The sequence below is a fragment of the Procambarus clarkii genome, chromosome 5 (genome assembly GCF_040958095.1).
Source record: "Procambarus clarkii isolate CNS0578487 chromosome 5, FALCON_Pclarkii_2.0, whole genome shotgun sequence".
Classification (NCBI taxonomy): domain Eukaryota; kingdom Metazoa; phylum Arthropoda; class Malacostraca; order Decapoda; family Cambaridae; genus Procambarus; species Procambarus clarkii.
This window is the reverse complement of record NC_091154.1, coordinates 14,408,200-14,428,304: the sequence shown is the minus strand read 5'-3', so window position 1 is coordinate 14,428,304 and position 20,105 is coordinate 14,408,200. Positions and strand designations below refer to the sequence as shown.

At 46.0% G+C, this 20,105-nt stretch overlaps 1 protein-coding gene across 1 annotated transcript in view; it reads right to left on the bottom strand.

Annotated features, from left to right (window-relative positions):
* Positions 1-20,105, bottom strand: part of LOC138351100 (DNA-binding protein Ets97D-like) — a 151,772-nt gene that overhangs the window by 56,728 nt on the left and 74,939 nt on the right. The window contains exon 3 of the mRNA XM_069302731.1: positions 8,400-8,618. Within this exon, the coding sequence (XP_069158832.1) occupies positions 8,400-8,618 (219 nt within the window). The remainder of the gene's footprint in view (positions 1-8,399; positions 8,619-20,105) is intronic.

Here is a 20,105-nt window from a genome sequence, read left to right as displayed (position 1 = left end):
CAGTGGGTAGACCATCAACGCAAAGTTCAGGCTCCTGCACAAACCCTCTAGCAACTGCCGCATGATCCGGGAGCCCCTCAGGCACAGATGAAGGCGGGAATGCAGGCGAAGCAGAGCCACTGGAGGAAGAGGCAAGGAAGCGATGCGAGAGTCCCACACAAGACCCAGCAAAAACCGAACCTGAGAGGGAACCGGATAGGACTTCCGCCAGTTCACCAGGAACCCGAACCCAGAGAGCTGGGAAAGAACCAAAACCCTGGCGAGTCGACAAGTGGACTGACTGGGAGCGAAAACCAGCTAGTCGTCGAGGTAGGCCAGAACCCGAACACCTAACATATGCAGGCGGGTCACCACGACCCGAGTAAGGTGTGAAAACAGGTGGTGCCAGATTCAAGCCGAATGGAAGGCAACAAAAGCAGTAAGCTTAGCGCCCCACAACAAATCCGAGCCAGTCTCTGAACTTCGGATGAATCGGGATGTGCCAATACCCATCCTTGAGGTCCAGGGACACTATCCAAGCACCCGTCTCCAACAGAAGACGGACCTGGGACAGCATAATCAGCCAAAAGAAGGGGCAATAATCTCACGGGTTCAGACAGGACAAGTCCAAAATGAACGGGAGGTCTGCGCAGTCTCGTTTTGGGACCAGAAACAGGCGGGAAATCCACCCGAGAGATGAGGTCATTTCGACCACGCCCAAGCGAACTTACTCCGAGATGACTCGACAGAGCGCAGGAGAAGAGGCCTGCCCCGCCAACCCCGAACCCCCCGAAGAAGGGGAGCCACCCAACGCCACCGCAGGCTGCACGAAATGACCCGAAAGGCTCACAAATCATGGGACCAGGCATGAGCAAACAGAGTGAGCTCCCCCCCCACTGCCCCGTCAATGGGACGCACCGCAAAACGAATTCAAAACTTCATAACAAACCCAGTACAGACACAAAGATCCATACACGAAGGAACACGGATCCATCACAAAAGCATAACTGGGTCATACAGGAGGTAAGCCCCAAGGGCTTCCTGCACCACATGTGACGGGATGTGGAAAGTTGAAAACCTCCGGAAGGACAGGATCAAAGAACTGAACCAGGGAAAGGGAAGACACTAAATCCAATTCGTATGAGGAGGGAGGGAAAGAACCCCTCTCCTTGTAACATCAAGCCCCACTCCGAGGGTACAAAAACCCAGGCGAGGGCCAATGAGGCTCAAGGCCCCCCCAAGTCAACCCCTCCCCTGCCTTGGGAACCTCGCCCTGCGGACCCGGCGCCGAGCTGTCCTTCAACCCCCAGCCTCTATAGAAAAGGCAGGAGCAGCCAAAAAAGCAGGAACGAAGGGGGCCCACTGGTCAGACCCAGAAGCTCCAGCTAAAGGACCAGGCTCGAATGCCTCTTCTGCTACCCCGGAAGGGGTCTCCCCTGAGACTGCCGGGGTCTCAGCACCAACTAAACCCTGCCCCCGCCTCTGAAGCCTTCAGGCGTTTCGAAGCCGGCAGCAAGAAGGAGGGCACCGGATGAACCACCGAAGGGAAAGGACAAGGAGGGGTGGACAGAACCAAAGCCGAAGAGACTCCCACCCACAAGTCCAGGTCCCTATAACCAAAACAGGGCAGTCACGGCGCGTCCGAGGAAGCAACGAACCTATTGTGTTGCAGGAACCTGAACTGAGCATGCAATGCCTCTGCTGCCTGCACCCGCATATCCGTGAACTGGAGTACAGTGGGGCCTCGACTTACGATGCAATCCGTCTCTGGGAACGGATTACCAAGTCGAAATATAAGCCGAAGCAATTTTTCCCATAAAAAATAATGGGAACTTAATTAATCCGTTCCCCACCCTCCAAAATATTAACTTACAAATACATTTTATACTGAATACAATGTTTTTTCTAACTATAATACAGTACATGTTTATCTTACCTTTATGGAAGACTCTTGATGGTGTATGGAAGATGGTGATGAGGGGGGAGGAGGAGAGGTGTTACTGTTTGGAAGGGGAGTTCCCTTCTATTATCACATCAGGCAGTGATGTTTTCTCTGGGGTGTACTCTCTCCTATGTTTTGCCTGAATACCACTAGGACCTGGTTGTGGTTCAGTGCTTGTTTGTCTCGCTACAAATTTGTCAAGAGACACTTGTTTTTCCCTTTGTTTTAACATTTGCCTTTAGTGATGCATCACAGTGTCATTTAATAGGTTAAGGCAACGGCCTACTGCAGCTTGATTTGGGCGAGTCGTTTCAGCAAAGGTTTGCAATTCTTCCCATGTTATCTTGAGGTTATCTTGAGATGATTTCGGGGCTTTAGTGTCCCCGCGGCCTGGTCCTCGACCAGGCCTCCACCCCCAGGAAGCAGCCCGTGACAGCTGACTAACTCCCAGGTACCTATTTACTGCTAGGTAACAGGGGCATTCAGGGTGAAAGAAACTTTGCCCATTTGTTTCTGCCTCGTGCGGGAATCGAACCCGCGCCACAGAATTAAGAGTCCTGCGCGCTATCCACCAGGCTACGAGGTCCCTCGTAGCCTGGTGGATAATATGTTGCACACATTTTCTTAATTGTTGAGGAAGGGACATTCGGTACTGGCACATCCTCCCCTGAAGAAATTTCCTCAGCTGCTCCTTTTGAAGGGCTTGGAGTTCTACAGTGGTCAGTTCTTCGTTGTGTTCTTCCACCAACTCCTCCACATCAGCACCATCCAACTCCAACCCCAATTGCCGACCCAGAGTAGCAATTTCCTCAACAAGAGGCACTTCAGGTTCAGGCTCAAACCCCTCAAAGTCTCGTTCTGCAACACATTTAGGCCACAGTTTTCTCCAGCCAGAGATCATGGTTCTTACAGTCACTTCTTGCCAGACTTTGTCAACAAGTTTTAAAGCACTATAAAAGTTAAAATGTTTTTTCCAGAACTCTTTGAGGGCGAGTTGTGTGGCATCCGTCACTTCGACACATCTCCGGAAAAGTGCCCTTTCATAAAGTTTCTTAAAATTGGCAATGATTTTCTGGTCCATAGGCTGAAGTAGAGGAATGGTGTTGGGAGGATGGAACTTTATTGTAACAAAACTAAATTCCTCCAATGAATCCTCCAAGCCTGGAGGATGGGCAGGAGCATTGTCGAGGAGAAGCAAGGCCTTGAGTGGCAAACTGTTCTCCTGCAAATATTTTTTGATGGCAGGGCACACCACCTCATTCACCCACTCTGTAAAAAATTGCCTTGTCACCCATGCCTTAGCATTAGTCTTCCACATCACACACATTTTGTGTTTCTGCACATTATATTATTTGAAAACCCTTGGATTTTCGGAAGGATACACAAGCAAGGGTTTAATTTTCAAATCGCCACTCGCATTACCACACAACACAAGAGTAAACCGATCTTTCATAGGCTTGTGTCCAGGCAATGACTTCTCCTCCTTGGTAATGTATGTTTTCTTTGGCAATCTTTTCCAGAATAGCCCTGTCTCATCACAATTAAACACTTGTTGTGGTAGGTATGCCTCACTCTGCACAAAATCTTTAAATTTGCCAATGAATCTTTCAGCCGCTGGTTTGTCTGAGCTGGCAGCCTCCCCATGCCTCACAACACTATGAATGCCACTTCTTTTTCTAAATTTCTCAAACTATCCCCTGCTCGCCTTAAACTCTTTCGCTTCTGCATCATTCATTCCAGGGAGTTTCTTTAAAAGGTCTTCATACATTTTTCTTGCCTTTTTACAAATGATGGCCTCTGAAACATTATCACCCGCTATCTCCTCATTGTGTATCCAAATTAATGATAACTGTTCAACATCCTCAAGTGTTTATATTCTATGTTTCGTGATTATTGATATGCCTTTTGCCACTTTAGCACTCATAATGTCCTTTTTCTTAGCCAGTATGGTGGATATCGTTGACTGAGATTTGTTGTACTGCCTAGCTAGTTCAACAACCCGCACACCATCTTCATATTTACGAATGATCTCTTGTTTCTGCTCTATGGTCATTCTTACATGGGATCTCATATGTTGAACCTTACCACTGACTTTCCTGGGACTCATGGCGTGATATATAATAATTACTTTTATGTTCAAAAAGTAAAAATCACCACAAAAGCGTTGTTTCTTATAGGCGCGATCGTCACTAAATGGGCAGCTGTAGTAAACTGAGGCAGGTCGGCCTGCATGACCGGGAAAGACGCGTTCAGTCGACTCGAACGTGTACCAACAAATATTGTTAGTCAACAACACCATCATATGTCGAGTCGCATTTTTTGATCAAATTTACATCATAACTCGAAATTATCGTAAGTCGGGGCAATCGTAAGTCGAGGTGCCACTTTTTTTAATTACCTAAGTGTAGATACAGGATGAGAGCTACGCTCGTGGTGTCCCGTCTTCCAAGCACTCTTTGTCATATAACGCTTTGAAACTACTGATGGTCTTGGCCTCCACCACCTTCTCCCCTAACTTGTTCCAACCGTCTACCACTCTGTTTGCGAAAGTGAATTTTCTTATATTTCTTCGGCATCTGTGTTTAGCTAGTTTAAATCAATGACCTCTTGTTCTTAAAGTTCCAGGTCTCAGGAAATCTTCCCTATCAATTTTATCAATTCCTGTTACTATTTTGTATGTAGTGATCATATCACCTCTTTTTCTTCTGTCTTCCAGTTTTGGCATATTTAATCCCTCTAACCTCTCTTCGTAGCTCTTGCCCTTCAGTTCTGGGAGCCACTTAGTAGCATGTCTTTGCACCTTTTCCAGTTTGTTGATGTGCTTCTTAAGATATGGGCACCACACAACCGCTGCATATTCTAGCTTTGGCCTAACAAAAGTCGTGAACAATTTCTTTAGTATATCGCCATCCATGTATTTAAAAGCAATTCTGAAGTTAGAAAGTGTGGCATAGGCTCCTCGCACAATATTCTTTATGTGGTCCTCAGGTGATAGTTTTCTATCTAGAACCACCCCTAGATCTCTTTCTTTATCAGAATTCTTTAAAGATTTCTCACATAATATATAGGTTGTGTGGGGTCTATGTTCTATTCCACATTCCACAACATGGCATTTATTAACATTAAATTCCATTTGCCAAGTGGTGCTCCATATACTTATTTTGTCCAGGTCATCTTGAAGGGCATGACAATCATCCAAGTTTCTTATCCTTCCTATTATCTTAGCATCATCAGCAAACATGTTCATATAATTCTGTATACCAACTGGTAGATCATTTACGTAGACAATAAACATCACTGGTGCAAGAACTGACCCCTGTGGTACTCCACTTGTGACATTTCTCCAGTCCGATACATTGCCTCTGATCACTGCCCTCATTTTTCTATCAGTCAGAAAATTTTTCATCCATGTTAGAAGCGTACCTGTCACCCCTCCAATATTTTCCAGTTTCCAGAACAACCTCTTATGTGGAACTCTGTCAAAAGCCTTTTTTAGGTCCAGATAGATGCAGTCAACCCAACTATCTCTTTCCTGTAATATCTCTGTTGCTCGATCATAGAAACTGAGAAAATTCGATACACAGGATCTTCCAGATCGAAAACCATACTGTCTGTCTGATATTATATCATTTCTCTCCAGGTGTTCTACCCATTTAGTTTTAATTATTTTTTTCCAATATTTTGACTATTACACTTGTCAATGATACCGGTCTATAATTAAGGGGGGGGTCTTCCCTGCTACCACTTTTGTAGATTGGAACTATGTTAGCCTTTTTCCACACATCAGCTACAACTCCTGTAAACAGGGATGCCTGAAAAATCAGTTGAAGAGGAATGCTGAGCTCAGGTGCACATTCTCTCAGAACCCATGGTGAAACTCCATCTGGACCAACTGCCTTGTTCTTATTTAGCTCCTTGAGCATTTTTTCCACTTCGTCTCTAGACACCTCTATGTGCTCTATGTTGTTCTCTGGAATTCTTATTGTATCTGGTTCCCTGAAGATTTCATTTTGTACAAACACACTTTGGAACTTTTCGTTTAATGTTTCACACATTTCCTTTTCATTTTCCGTGAATCTATTTCCCATTTTCAACCTCTGTATATCATCCTTTACCTGCAATTTGTTGTTTATGAATTTATAGAATAGACCTGGTTCTGTTTTACATTTGTCTGCAATCCCTTTTTCAAAATTTCTTTCTGCCTCTCTCCTCACTGCCGTGTAGTTGTTTCTCGCATCTTTGTATCGCTGGTATGTTTGGGGGTTTGGCCTCTTCCTGTATTGAATCCATTTTTGTGTCTTTTGGTCTCTGGCCCTCTCGCACTTTCTGTTGAACCAATCCTGTTTCCTAGTTCTGCTTCTCTGTTTTGGTATAAATTTTTTTGTGCCTTCGTCATATATTTCACAAAACTTGACATACATCTCATTCACTTCCTTGCCTAGCAACAAGTCTGTTCAATTATACCCACTCAAAAAATTTCTAAGGTTGCCATAATGTCCTCTCCTAAAGTCAGGTTTTTCAATTGCATCAACCTTCATATTTTCTTCCAGATTATTACGCATTGCATACTTTATTCCCAAAAAGACATGGTCACTTTTACCCAAGGGAGGAAGGTACTGAATGTCAAATATTTCTTCCTCCTTCCTGGTAAATATCAAATCTAGCATGGAGGGAACGTCCCCTTCCCTCATCCTCGTAGCTTGTTTAACATGTTGATACAAGAATGTTTCCAGGATGAGGTCTACAAATTTACGGGTCCAGAAATCTTCTGTTTTAGCTTCATATGCCTCCCAGTCTATGGCTTTCAAGTTGAAGTCGCCGGCTATCAACAGTCGTGAACTATCGTTATCCGCTCTCGCTATGATCTCTCTCATTATTGTTATAAGACCTTCTCGTTTACTATCTAGCTCCTCCTTTGACCATGTGCTGCTTAGCGGTGGACTGTATGCATTTATGATCATTAGTTTATCATCCTCATGGCATATCTCTAGTGCTATTATGTCAACTTCTTGTAGATTGGCAGTCATTATTTCATTCACCTTCAGGTGTTCTTTCACCAGCACAGCAACGCCACCGCCTTTCTTAATTTTTTCTGTCCCATCTCCAAATTGAGTAGCCCCTTGGGAATATGACTTCATTTAAAATAACATCTTCAAGTTTTGTCTCCGTGAGTGCAACAATGTCTGGTGTCTGCAGCTGTATTACATCACTTAACTCCATTATCTTCGATCTTACTCCATCTATGTTGGTGTATGCAATCTTCAGGGCCACTGTACGTATAAGGAACAAATGTCGCACGACTCTGGGTCAAAGGAATCACCGACCCAAGAGGCAGCATGGCAGAGGCACAACTGGTGATTGTCACCCCGTGACAAGGGGACATCAACCTCACTCGAAATGAGAGGGGCCTCGAGGGTCGCATCCATCGGACCACGGTGCGCCCGTGGGATTTCCCAGAACTCTTAGCCTCGGTATCACGCTAAGAGAAGCCCCAGGCAGGGTACTACAAACCAGTGCCCAAAACTACCAATGAAACTCCTAAAGCTGAACCCCCTGGGACATGTCCACTGACAGGGGGAGCCAAGCATGGGTACCACCAAGAACATAGAGATACCTAGAAAATAACCCTTAAGTGTAGAAAGGGGCAGCCAACCAAAGGCAAACCCCCCTCCACCAGGCAGGAAACAAAAACAAAAGAAAAACCCTGCAAAAGGACAGCGTACCCAGGAGGAAGAGAGCCGGCTGCTACAATAGGTGAAAACTAGCTGTGCAGTACCCAGTGCCCTAACAGAATGAACCCAACCACACGGGGGGTTTCTATAGGCCATTCGCTCTCGCGCCTCTTTGAGGAGGCCAGGTTCTGGCTCATGGTCCCCGGTGAGCAAGAACTCCATGCCCTTTGATTGATGCCAGAGAGCTAATAGTTACATATCAGCCTGGATAGCTCTGGGGAGCCAACGGGGCTCCGCCCCAGAAAACTAAGAATAAATCAGAGACATTGAAATAATTAGGTAAAAATATCTTTGTGGCAGCTCCCGCCTGAGAGCTGTGGCAGAGCTGACTGCCTCCGACGCTTGCTTTGTCAACGACAACATTTTGCCAGATTTCCTCAGCCTATTGCAGCCAAAATATGTCACCTATGATTTATTTTTATTTTTCCCGTACTCGGGAAACACAAATGAACATTTTTAGAAGATAAAAAAAAATTTTAAATTTTTTTTTCTTGTACATGGTGTAAAATTCCTCAGGACCCCTTAGCAGTTCAAGGGTTAATCCATCAGTAGAAAAATCTCCGAAAAGCTCGACCACAAAAATTAAGGTGTCAATTTTTTTTGTTTAGTAACATTATCATTGGTAAGACTTCGCGTACATGAAACATGGATAAATATTAGTGAGAACTTATATTTTTTAGCAATCTCTCTTCTTATCTTAGCAAGAGTAAAGTTCACTCAAAATTCAGTAACATTTAAACACTTACCAACAACATTTGTCCTCCGCAATAACTCAAAATGCATATAAAATACATCTCCTGGATCGTCAGGCACTAATTTACGGAACTCCATTTGACTCAGCCCAAATAATTCTCGGCCACTCAAGTTCCAACTCGGACTGTCTACGTCGATACTGACCAGACCAAACTGGCAGACAGCCCACGACAACCACTGTCGGACATGAGCGACAGACCATTCCAGGGGACCTACAATACATACAATTGTATTATATTAGAACATGCAGCAAATAAAAGAAATACGAGTAAACAAGTAATGTTTTTGACAAGATAAAACAAAAACCCAGCATTGAATGTAATGAAAATGCCTATTTCATGTGTGTGTCCTTGGTGCTTGCTACCTGCCAAACTCCACTTAATTTGATCCAATCCAGGCCATTGCCAGACATATATAAGCCTACCAGAGATAAAGAACCAACTGGTCCCTATCTATATAAGGAACCAGGGGTCAAACCCTGGACCCCCTCTAAAGAGGTGCAAGGAGCAGGAGAGCGTAAATCACAAAGATAAAAAAGATGAGTGAACAGAAGTAGACAACAGCCAGTAAACAAACTAGAACAAAATTGGACAGTGAAGCCCCGAGATTCATGAGCAACTTGGTATGGAAGCAATTTTCACGTTAGTTCCATCTGTCCACCACCAGAGCACCATACACCTTTCTCCTTGAAATCTGACCTAGGGAAGAGAAGGGTCCCAAAGCCGCCACCAGGACCTCCCATCAGGAGACAGTTTATTACTGAAATGAATAATGTAATTATTATTACATTCAACATAAATTTTCTAGGAGGGCCCCATGGTGGCCTCTCGGTCCCACATTACCACAGAAAAATAATATAATGGGCATCAACAGGGGCAGCAGAAGAAAGCTGCTCAAAATAATCCTCGGGGAAAGGAGGTCAGCGACAAGGTAACTGCCCCAAGGCCACACAATCCTGGTGAAGTCTAAAGAGTTCCCAGCACCTTCAACCACGAAATCTTAACCCAAAAATCTGCCCAAGTCATGTTAAAAGAAAGTGAACAGAACCACTATCATACAATCATCATGGGACCGAGGGTAGACTGAAGGCTTGCTAGACTATTAGACACTATGGGCAACCTGCAACAAGCAGACTCTGGAATAATGGACCAAGCACAATAGATCCACAGTGCCCCCATCCCCACTTCTCCCCGCACATCACTAGTGGAGAAGAGATGTAAATAAATGATGTAATTCAAGCCGAACCAACCTATACTCAATTACCAAAAGATCCCTTTGGAAATAGCTCTCTCATTCTTAGCCAGAAAGGAAAAAAAGGAAAAAACCAGCGTTGAATGTAATGAAACACCATTTTCTGGGTGAGACCCGGAGGCTCCCCGGAGCTATACCGAGCTGATGTGTGTTTACTAGTTGTGTGTTTACTTGTTGTGTTTTTACGGGGGTTGAGCTTTGCTCTTTCGGCCCGCCTCTCAACTGTCAATCAACTGTTTACTAACTACTTTTTTTTTTTTTTCCTTCCACACCACACACACACACACACACCCCAGGAAGCAGCCCGTGACAGCTGACTAACTCCCAGGTACCTATTTACTGCTAGGTAACAGGGGCATTCAGGGTGAAAGAAACTTTGCCCATTTGTTTCTGCCTCGTGCGGGAATCGAACCCGCGCCACAGAGTTACGAATCCTGCGCGCTATCCACCAGGCTACGAGGCCCCTACGAGGCCTATGTGTATATATTAGACCATGACAACAGTCAATCGAAGGAGATATAAGCCTACCGGGGACCAGAGCCAGAACCTGACCCCCTCAAGAGAGGCACGAGGAGCAATGACCTAAAGACACCCCCGTGTAATTAATTGGAAGCAGTCTTTGTCTGCCATCTACCAGGTCAGGCACCCAGAAAGGTAGGAATCTCAAAACAAACTACTAGTCAAAAACTGCAAAACGAAAGCTGAACTAGCAAACAGAACTCCCCAATTAAAAACAAGGAAACAAACATGATGTCACCACAACTGCCGTGCATCCATCTGCACAACCTCCCCTCCCCGGGAGGGGAATGAGAGGTCCCAGACCTCCACACCGGCAACTCTTCTCAGTGCCCTCCCAGTGCCTTCACAGGCCGAGTATCAAAAACGCGAAAAAACGCCGACCGGAGGGAGGGAGGGAGGGAGGGATGCTGGGGAGCCTCCGGGTCTCACCCAGAAAATAGCGTTTCATTACACTCAACGCTGATTTTCTGTGGAAAGCCCATTCGGCTCCCCAGAGCTACCTAACCAAAGATAAGACGTAAAGGGACTCATCTGGGAGGCAGTCGACACTCTCTTCCTTAACTCAAAGTCGAGCGAACAGGCCGCAACCTGCAACCCAAGGCTATACACACCCGAGAAAAACTAGGAACATTAACAAGATAACGTGCAGCCAGGACCCTGTTCGACCTCCAATAGGCCAAAAGATAGGCCTGGACATTACCAAAATAACATCCGAATGCTGAACTTACGAACGGCGTGGGCACAGGGAAAGACCGCAGGCTGGCTGGACCGAATAATCCTGCAGACAACCTAGGAGACCCGCGCCCTGGAATAGAGAAGAAGGGAAAACTGGGTCAAACCAGAGAGCATCCCTGGCCACCGGAGCCTTGGCGTGCAAATAACGGCGAAGAGCCACAGACAAAACATGATGCACCACCAGCCGAACCAACCAAGCATCAACAACCCAAGGACCCCTCCAGAAAGCAGCAGACTCATTCTTCGCCAGAAAAGGAGACGGCTGCAAAGAAAGAAAAGACCACCAGGACTGAAAGAGCAGAAACCCCTGCGCCGGAGGAGAGCATGAAACTCTCCGACCTGACTCCCAGAAGCCAACAAGAAAAAGAGCCGTAGAAAACAGTCCTAAACCGAGGAGAACAGAGCAGAGAGCCCCCGGTGCAATGACCAATGCATTGTGCTGGGAGCCCAACGAAAGGACAGACCCCACCGACTCTGGCCGGCCTAGTGAGCACAGGTCACGAAACCCCAGCTGAGAGACGAGGCATCCATGAACACATCGAGTGAGGGCTCGGGGAAGCATCAGGGCATAGAACCCTGAAAAAACCTTCAGAGGAAGCCGGCGACGTAAGGCTCCCAGGATCCGAACACAGCGATAACGAGAGTGGTGGAAGGGACGCCCCTGAAGAACCAGAACATCTGCCGAAGCCAGATCCAACCCGACGGGTAGATCAGCATGGCCAAGATCAGGCTACCGCACCACTGCTCAAACAACCGACGTGTGACCCGGGTGACTCCAAAAACAGTCATAAGCGGGATCACAGCCGCAACAATGCCGCCAGAGGGAGAGACAAGGAAGCAGTCCGAGTGTTCCACACAAGACCCAGCCAAGTCCGAACCTGAGAGGGAACCCATTGGAACTTCCAGTACACCAAGAACACGAACCCGGCGAACCCAGAACCCAATCCCTGGCAAGCAGACATGCGGATTGGCTGGGAGCCCACACCAGCCAATTGTTGAGGTAAGCCAGAATTAACAGTGTCATTACGACCCGGTTAAGGCACGTGGACACGTGTGGTGCCAGATCCAACTGGAAGGAAGGCAAAGAAAGCGTTGTCACTCCATGACAAAACCAAGCTAGTCCCTGAACACCGGATGAATCAGGACATGCTAATACGCATCCCGGAGGTCCAGAAACACCATCCAGGCACCAAAAGCAGCCAGACCCGAGACAGAGTGGTCATCTGAAAGGAGGGTGTGACGGTAACGCGTTGGTGTTCGGCTGTTTAAGGCTAGGGGTATGGCCTCGTCACATAGTTATAAAAAAAAATAGAAAAAACTGGAACTTCGTCTGTGGTAAGGTAAGGAGAAGACACACAAAACACAAGTAAACTTTAACAATGAAATTTTAATTACGTTAAATAAATCAAAACATGAAAAAATGGACAAACAAATTCGTATAATAAAATCAATCAATCAAAATAATAAGAATAATTAAATGACACAATGAAAAGTTACGTTAAGACAAAATAACAAGAAGTGCAATACAAAAGTAAATGTAGGTGCTGGAATATTGGCTTTAAGCTACCACCTCTCTCAGTATACGCTTACGTCTAGCTGGGAGAAGTGTTAACTGTGGAAGCACTGAATATTCCGAGGTCTGAGGTCGTGGCGACCCCAGACATCAAGTAGTATGGGGGGGGGCGAGTGCAGGTGCAGCCAGACCGGCGACCAATCAGCGGAGCCGGTAGTAAGACAGGTAGTTTGGCGGTTTGAGTCTGAGCAAGTGTCCCTGGCTGCATGCGTTTTGCTCTCTGGCAAACCTTGCTGGTGTTGTTGTCGTTGTTGGACATTTCTTCCATAGTAGTTTTATATAGTTTTAACGACGTAAGTGTGGAGGGAAGAGCAGGCTCAATCTCTTGAAGGAGATTATCGTCACAAGGGGCAAAAGACCCATGGCGATCATACAGCACAAGTCCAGTATAAATCTCAGATCTGCCTAGTCCCGTTTCGGAACTGAAGACAGGCAAGGAAACCCATCCCAGGATGACCTGATAGAGCGCAGGGGAAGAGGCCCGCCCTGCAAGCCCCAATCCTCCCAAAAGAGAAGGAAAGAAGCAACGCCACAACAGGCCTGAGGAAAAGGACCCAAATTGCCCACAAATCATGGGAACAGGCGAGAACAAATAGCACGAGCCTCCCCTCCATCGCCCCGTCAACAGGGCAAACCATGAAAAGGCCGACAACCCCTACGAGCCCGACTGAAACTCAGAGTGATCACTGAGCCAATGACTCCGCAGGAGGCCAGTCCAGAATCTGGCACTACTGGCTTACGATGACCGAAGGAACCCGAGACCTGGCGCGACCCTTCCGGGCAGTACCTCCAGCCCCCCCCCCCCCCTCTGGGAGAACCTACAAGTCCAATATAGGCAGTCAACTAGACGAAGCCGCCTGCAGAAAATGCCCCACCGCAGGCTCTGCAAACAGTAACGGACAAAAGGGGATGAGAAACGAAGAGCCAGGGCCCAAAACGATTCCAAAAATTAGGACGAGCACCGCCGGTCAGCATGTGAGATGAGAAGCGAAGAATAGACACAGCCTCCCTCAGAAACGGCGCATACACCTTCAACAAGGCAGCTGGCGCCCGAGCTGCGGAAGCAAGCACACCGAACACTGGTTCGGAACCCAGCTCCTCCACACCCACTACGAGCCAGTCCGAAGACAGCACCCGCAGGGAAAAGAAGCGCAAGACCGAAGCCAAGTGCCCACGGGCACCCAAATCCTCGACCACCAGGAATGCCGAAAAGGAGGGAACTTGCACGTGAAGCTGCACCTGGCCAACATCATAAGGAAGGACGGGCGAACAAGCAAGCATTGAGGTGCTCCTACTCGCCCGCTAGGAAACCTGAACGACCGTAGTCAATTCTCGCCATTCAAGTGCGCAGTCCGACAGGATGAATGACAAGCCCCAATGAAATAAAAAGCAGTTTTCAAGCCAGGAAGACTCCAACATCTTGCAAGGCACCAATTAAGGAGAAAGAGGAGCCATACTCAAAAGAAGAAGGCTCCATCATCAAGGCATAATTCGGGTCTCGCAGGAGGTAAGCCGCAAGGGCCTCCCACACCTTCCTCAGTGGGATGCGGGAAGCCAAAAACCTCCAGAAGGAGGGAACCGAAGTACCCAAGGGAACTTGGAACCGAACCCGGGGAGGAGTCGAACTCTTAACAACATTGTACAGGGAGGAGATAGGAAAACCTCTCCCCCTGTAACAACAAGCCCCGTGCTGAGGGTACCAAACACCCAAGCAGGGACAAGTGGGGCCCAGGGGCCCCCCCCCCCCAAGACAACAACTCCCCAGCCCCAGAATCCTCCACGTCAGAACCCGGGGCCAAGCCATCCTCCAAACCCTCTGCCTCTTGAGAAAAAGCAGTTCACCAGAATAGCAGGGATGAAAGGGGTCCGCTGGCGTGGCCCAAAAGCTCCGGCAGGAGGACCAAGCTCGAATTCCTCCCCCGCTGATCTGGAAGCGGCAGTCCCCGAAGCCGCCCGAGTCTCACTACCAGTATAATACAGCGGGGCAGCTGCGGGGCATTCAGAAAGGCAACCAACCTCGCACGTTGCTGCAACCTAAACCTCGCATGCAGCCTAAAGCTGCCTGTACCCGAATATCAGACTCAGTGGACTGGATGAATGGAGTACAAGCAAAGAACACCACTTGCAGGACTCCAGGTCATAGGTGTCACTGACCCCTAACAGACAGCAAGGCGGAGGCAGACGGTGAGTGTCACCCTGAGACAAGGGGACAGAGCAACCTTCAAACTCGCACAAGGCGAAGTGGGACTGATGTCTCCTACATTGGACCATTGAACCCCAAAGGGGGTTTCCAGGGCCCTTAGGCTGGCGGCTAAGGGAACCCTAGGCGAGATACTGCTAACCGGTTATCCCAGATCTACCAAGCAAACAACTAAAAGCTGAACCCCTGTGGCGTGTGCAAGCACAGAGGGACCTAGTGGAGGGCCACCAAAATCATACAAGTGGTCCTACCGCCACACCAGGCAGACCCCCGCCAGGCAAAACAAAACAAAAATAAAAGAAAAACCCTGCAAACGCACAATGTCTCCAGGTGAACAGAAACGGTCGTTATGCATACGTCAGACAGCTGCATAGTACCTCACACCCCAGCCAGTGATGAAACTACCTCCTACCGCAAAGGCAGTACTTACGGGGCACCTAGGGAAGGTAGCCCAAGGTGCATGCAGCCTCAGTAATCTTGTTACTTCTAGCTCACACGCCACCAAAACAGAGCAACAACACTGCACTGCAGCACTGCACAAAGAGTGGAGCCAGAGCGATCGACCGTTCACCAACACAATAGCCTCTTGAACTGAGGAGAGTTGCCAGCGTGGAGGTCTGGGACCCCCCCATCCCTCCGTCCACCTCCCAGGGATGGAGGGTGGCGCAGGCGGATGTGCAGTGGTTGTGGTGACGTCATGTTTGTTTCCTTGTTTTTAATTGGGGAGTTTTGTTTGCTAGTTCGACTTTCGGTTTGCAATTTTTGACCAGCAGTAGTTTGTTTTGAGATTCCTACCTTTCTGGGTGCCTGACCTGGTAGATGGCAGACAAAGACTGCTTCCAGTTACACGGGGGTGTCTTTAGGCCATTGCTCTTCGTGCCTCTCTTAAGGGGGCCAGGTTCTGGCTCTGGTCCCTGGTAGGCTTTGAACTCCTTCAATTGACTGTTGCCATGGTCTAATATATACACATCAGCCCGGTATAGCTCCGGGAAGCCGAAGGGGCTCTCCACAGAAAAAAAAACAGCATTGAATGAAATGAAACACCATTTTCTGGGTGAGACCCTGAGGCTCCTAGGCCTTTTTTTTTTTTTTTGGCAGGGATATTCCTAGGCGGGCCTTAAGCCTCTGGCTGGTCCACCAAGTGTTGCTTGTTTGTTTTACTTGGGCGGAGTATGAGTATTTATGACTCGTATGGTCGCTTCAGAAAGAATTTGCCCCATGTGTTTAACAACTTCTGCTCTGTTGAATCTAAAGTTGAAATCTTACTGGGTTTGTAACTGTACACTGTGTTAGATAATGTTCCAGTGGTCTGTGGGGCATTCCTCCACAGTGCTGACATTTCCTCTCATCTTCCGGAACCTGTAAGCCTATTTCCCATGCACATGGGTATCCAAGCCTGATGCGATGTAAGTGTACTTTGGTTGTTCTACTGCTCCCTCCCATCAAAATAAGTGGTTCGTTCTTGGTTGAATTCTTGTACCAACCTGCAGATCCTGATGTTGCAACTGCTGTGTTGTGGTCACTGTACATCTTTTGCATTGCTCTGCTTCTAATTACTTTCTTAATCTGTGATAGACTCTGTGGTATGTAAATGTCTACATTTCTTCTCTTAGTTGCAAAGTTTGCAGCTTCGTCTGCAATATCATTTCCTATTACAGTATCCACTCAATTTAACGGCCTCTTTTATACCGATCAGCCGGTATTAACGACCGGTTTGGGAGCCCAGTATCTGGAGCCTGCTATACTGGTCTGTGGTCGATATTACCGACAGTCGGTATTGGGTTTGTTGTGGCATCAGCGTCCCCTCACATGGCGACCAGGCCGCCACCGACCTGGATCGTCCAGAGTCATATATTACATCTTAATTTTCTTTTAAAATGATTCACTTTAATGAAGAAAATTGTAAATTATTATTAATAAAATATTTTGAAACTGTTTTTATTAAGCAAGTCTTTGTTTTCTTATTAAATACCTTTTATAGTATGTATAGGCACTAGGTATTTTTTTTCCCACGGACCTAGTATGTACTCCGCCGGGCCATGTGTTCCCATTGTTTACCGTGAACTCGCGCGGCTAGCTTCAATTGTGAAGGATATTACTCTACTGTAATTGTGATCTTTTTAATTTACAAAATGCCAAAAGTTACCCAAAGGAAGCGCCTGACGGTTGCACAGAAGCTGGAGTTAATTAAGAAACTTGATAAAGGATATTCTCATGCACGACCAGCAGCAGAGTTTAACATCGGGAAAAGTACAGTAAGTGACATCAAGAAACAGAAGGATACTCTATTAAAATATGCCTGAAAATAAGTGTACATACAGTATGTACCCTGTATACAATATAAACAATATAAAACAAGCGCTGCAGAGGATGACGTAATCTTCAGCTTCATTAAAAGTAAGTCAATTTACCAATTTTATTATAGTATTACAAGATATTAATTGTTTTTTTTCAACAAAAGCTACATATTAGTCTCTGCAAATGTATATTCTATCGTCAGCAGAGAATAGGCGAGCTCAAAATATTTCGTCTTGGCTAGCTCTCAGTGACAAGGCTCGATCGCCATTGTTATGGCATGGCCGCCACAGCCTGTGTTGTAACATTAAAAATACATTACCTGCACTGTTCAGGGTAAATCAAAACACATCTCTAAAATATTATTGAGAAAATATTAACTTGCTGATTGATACATGAAATATTTTGCAATACAAAGGAATGAATCAATTTTTTCCCACCCATCTGGGCTTGATCAGACCGTGTTCACACATCATCCATGCAGCAGCCAACAACTGGCTTAATCGTCGGTGTGGCACTAAATTGGAATGCAATTACACAATGAACTTTATTTAATTTTAGTTATACAGTATAAAATATATCCTACCTGAATGTTACTTGAAAAATTACCCGACCCGACTTAACTTCGGAAATAACGGAGCTCCGTAAATAACGACTAGGGCTCAGCCCCATATAGGCTGTTAAATTGAGTGGATACTGTATTCCCACATGACTTGGCACTCAGTTGATAAGTACCCAACGGCCTTGACGTTTGAGTGTTTGCAATAATGATATGACATTTGTGATCAGATGGATGTTATAACGTATGCATTCTCGTTGCAAGGTTTCAATAGCTGTTCTCAAATCTGTATTTATGATAACATGTTGTTGGTGTTCAGCAAGAGCATGTTCCAAAGCCTTGTGAATGGCTAGCATCTCTGTAAAGTTGAATACCCATTTGAGAGTCTCCAACTATTTACAGTTTCCTGCTTTAACTGCAACTCCGGTTTCTTGTTCCTGCTGGTCTACTGATCCATCTGTGAAGTATGTGAAGCTGTCAAATGCCAATTTGCTTCTATATGCATCTGTTTAATACTGCATAGCAGATGAGGATTTATCTGGTTCCTTTTTCCTTAAAAAACCATAAACTTAAAGTCTGCTGGCGGAGATTCCCAAGGGGCTTGCATAACAAAGTCTATATGTATTTCGTCGACACCCCTCTCAGTGACAGTGTTTGTTATATCGAGTCTATTGATGGTGTTTATTGCACAATGGGTCCACCTGTTGCTATTGGAGGCTCTTCTGTCCAGAGTTAACCCTTAAACTGCGCATGGCGTATATATACGCCCTTAGTAACATGTCCCATGGTGCGCATGACGTATATATACGCCATAGGGTGCCAGGCCTGATTCAAATGGCCCGCGGCTACACGGGGTTCACAGTAGCTTCCTCAGGGCCACTTAGATGCCATTTAAAAAAAAAATTGTGGGCAATATTCTCAGGTGTGAGAGGCACAGTACTGTTGGAGCAACCAAGGCCGGCGCACGCAGCATGAGCGAACAGCATTGATGTTCAGCTTGTGACCACAGCATCGCCGAAAAATGTCAAAATAAATATACAATTGTTATTATTTAGCGATGACAATATTACAGATGACCAATGACTGTGATATAAATAACCAGGGTTGTGATAATAGCAGGATTGTTGTAATAATTAGCGCTGTGGGAGGAGTGATGCTGAGAGACGGAGGGAGACAGCAGCGTTTACTGACTGTGTGGCCACCTGTTATTGTTTGCATTGACCATACCAGGTCAGTGGTTCTCTATGGTGAACACAAATGTAGATACTTATATATAATGTGTGTATTAGTGTAATAACAGCAAAAGGATTATGCTGGGAGGAGCCATATGTTTGACGGAGGTGACGTCGTCTGCACGATTTGTCTAGCTGTTTAGAGGGTGGCCACTATGCTCTTTGGGCGCACTATAAGCTTAGGTGTACAGTTACGGTGCATAAAACATGTAGATATTTATATATAATATGTGTATATAGGGCAATAACACTGCAAAAGGTATTGTTGGGGGAGAAAGTTTAGTGCGTGTGACCTTGAAAGAGTGAGGGAGCCGCCAGCCGCCATCTGTGTATTGCGACGACTCTTAGTGCCTGAACTAACTATATCAGCTTAGCTGTACAGTTGTGGTGAACAAAATATACACATACTTATATATAACGTCTGTATATAGTGTAATAACACCACAACTGGTATTGTTGGGGGAGAAAGTTTAGTGCGTGTGTTGAGGGAGTGGCAGCGAGTGGTTGGCTGGTGTGTGGCGGTAACTCTTCGTTGCTTTTCGACTCTCAATACCAACTTAATGGTTCGTTATGGTGACCAAAACATGCCAATACTTATATATAACCTGTGTATAGAGTGTAATAGCAGCAAAACTATTTGTTCATTGTTTTATAAACATAATAATTGAATCACTAATATGCACATCATACTTTTGAGTATAGCGATTGTTAACCAGTTTTATTATATAAATATATTACAATACACACTATTGAATAATATTACTGCAAAAAAACTAAGAAAAAATCAATCGGAGACATTGAAACAATTAGGTAATAATATCTTTGTGGCAACTCCCATCTGTCAACGCGGGTGACGCTGACCGGGTCTGACGACCGCTCTGTCAACGCCCACTTTTTGCCACATTTCCTCGGTCAATTGCGACTAAAATATGTCACCTACGATTTTTTTTTATTTTTTTCCGTGCTCAGGGGACACAAATTAACATGTTTAGAAGACGAAAAAAAAATTTTGAATTTTTTTTTTCTTGCGCACAGGGGTGTAAATGTCCCAAGGACCCCTGAGCAGTGTAAGGGTTAATGCTCCAGTGATTATATCTTTAAGTGAACAGATTCTGGGTCTAGTCAATATCTTGGTCAGCATGCTCGCAGCAATCCCTTTTACCCTTATTTCAATCGACGTTAGCTTGGTTTCTAGTCTTAGGCTCAGTATTTTAGTCCATCTGGGAACTCCTGTTATGACTCGCATTGCATGGTTTTGAATAACCTAAACATTTGCCCAATGACCAGGAGAAAGAGTAAGTAAGGCAGGCGCTGCATTTCGAATGGGAACTAGGG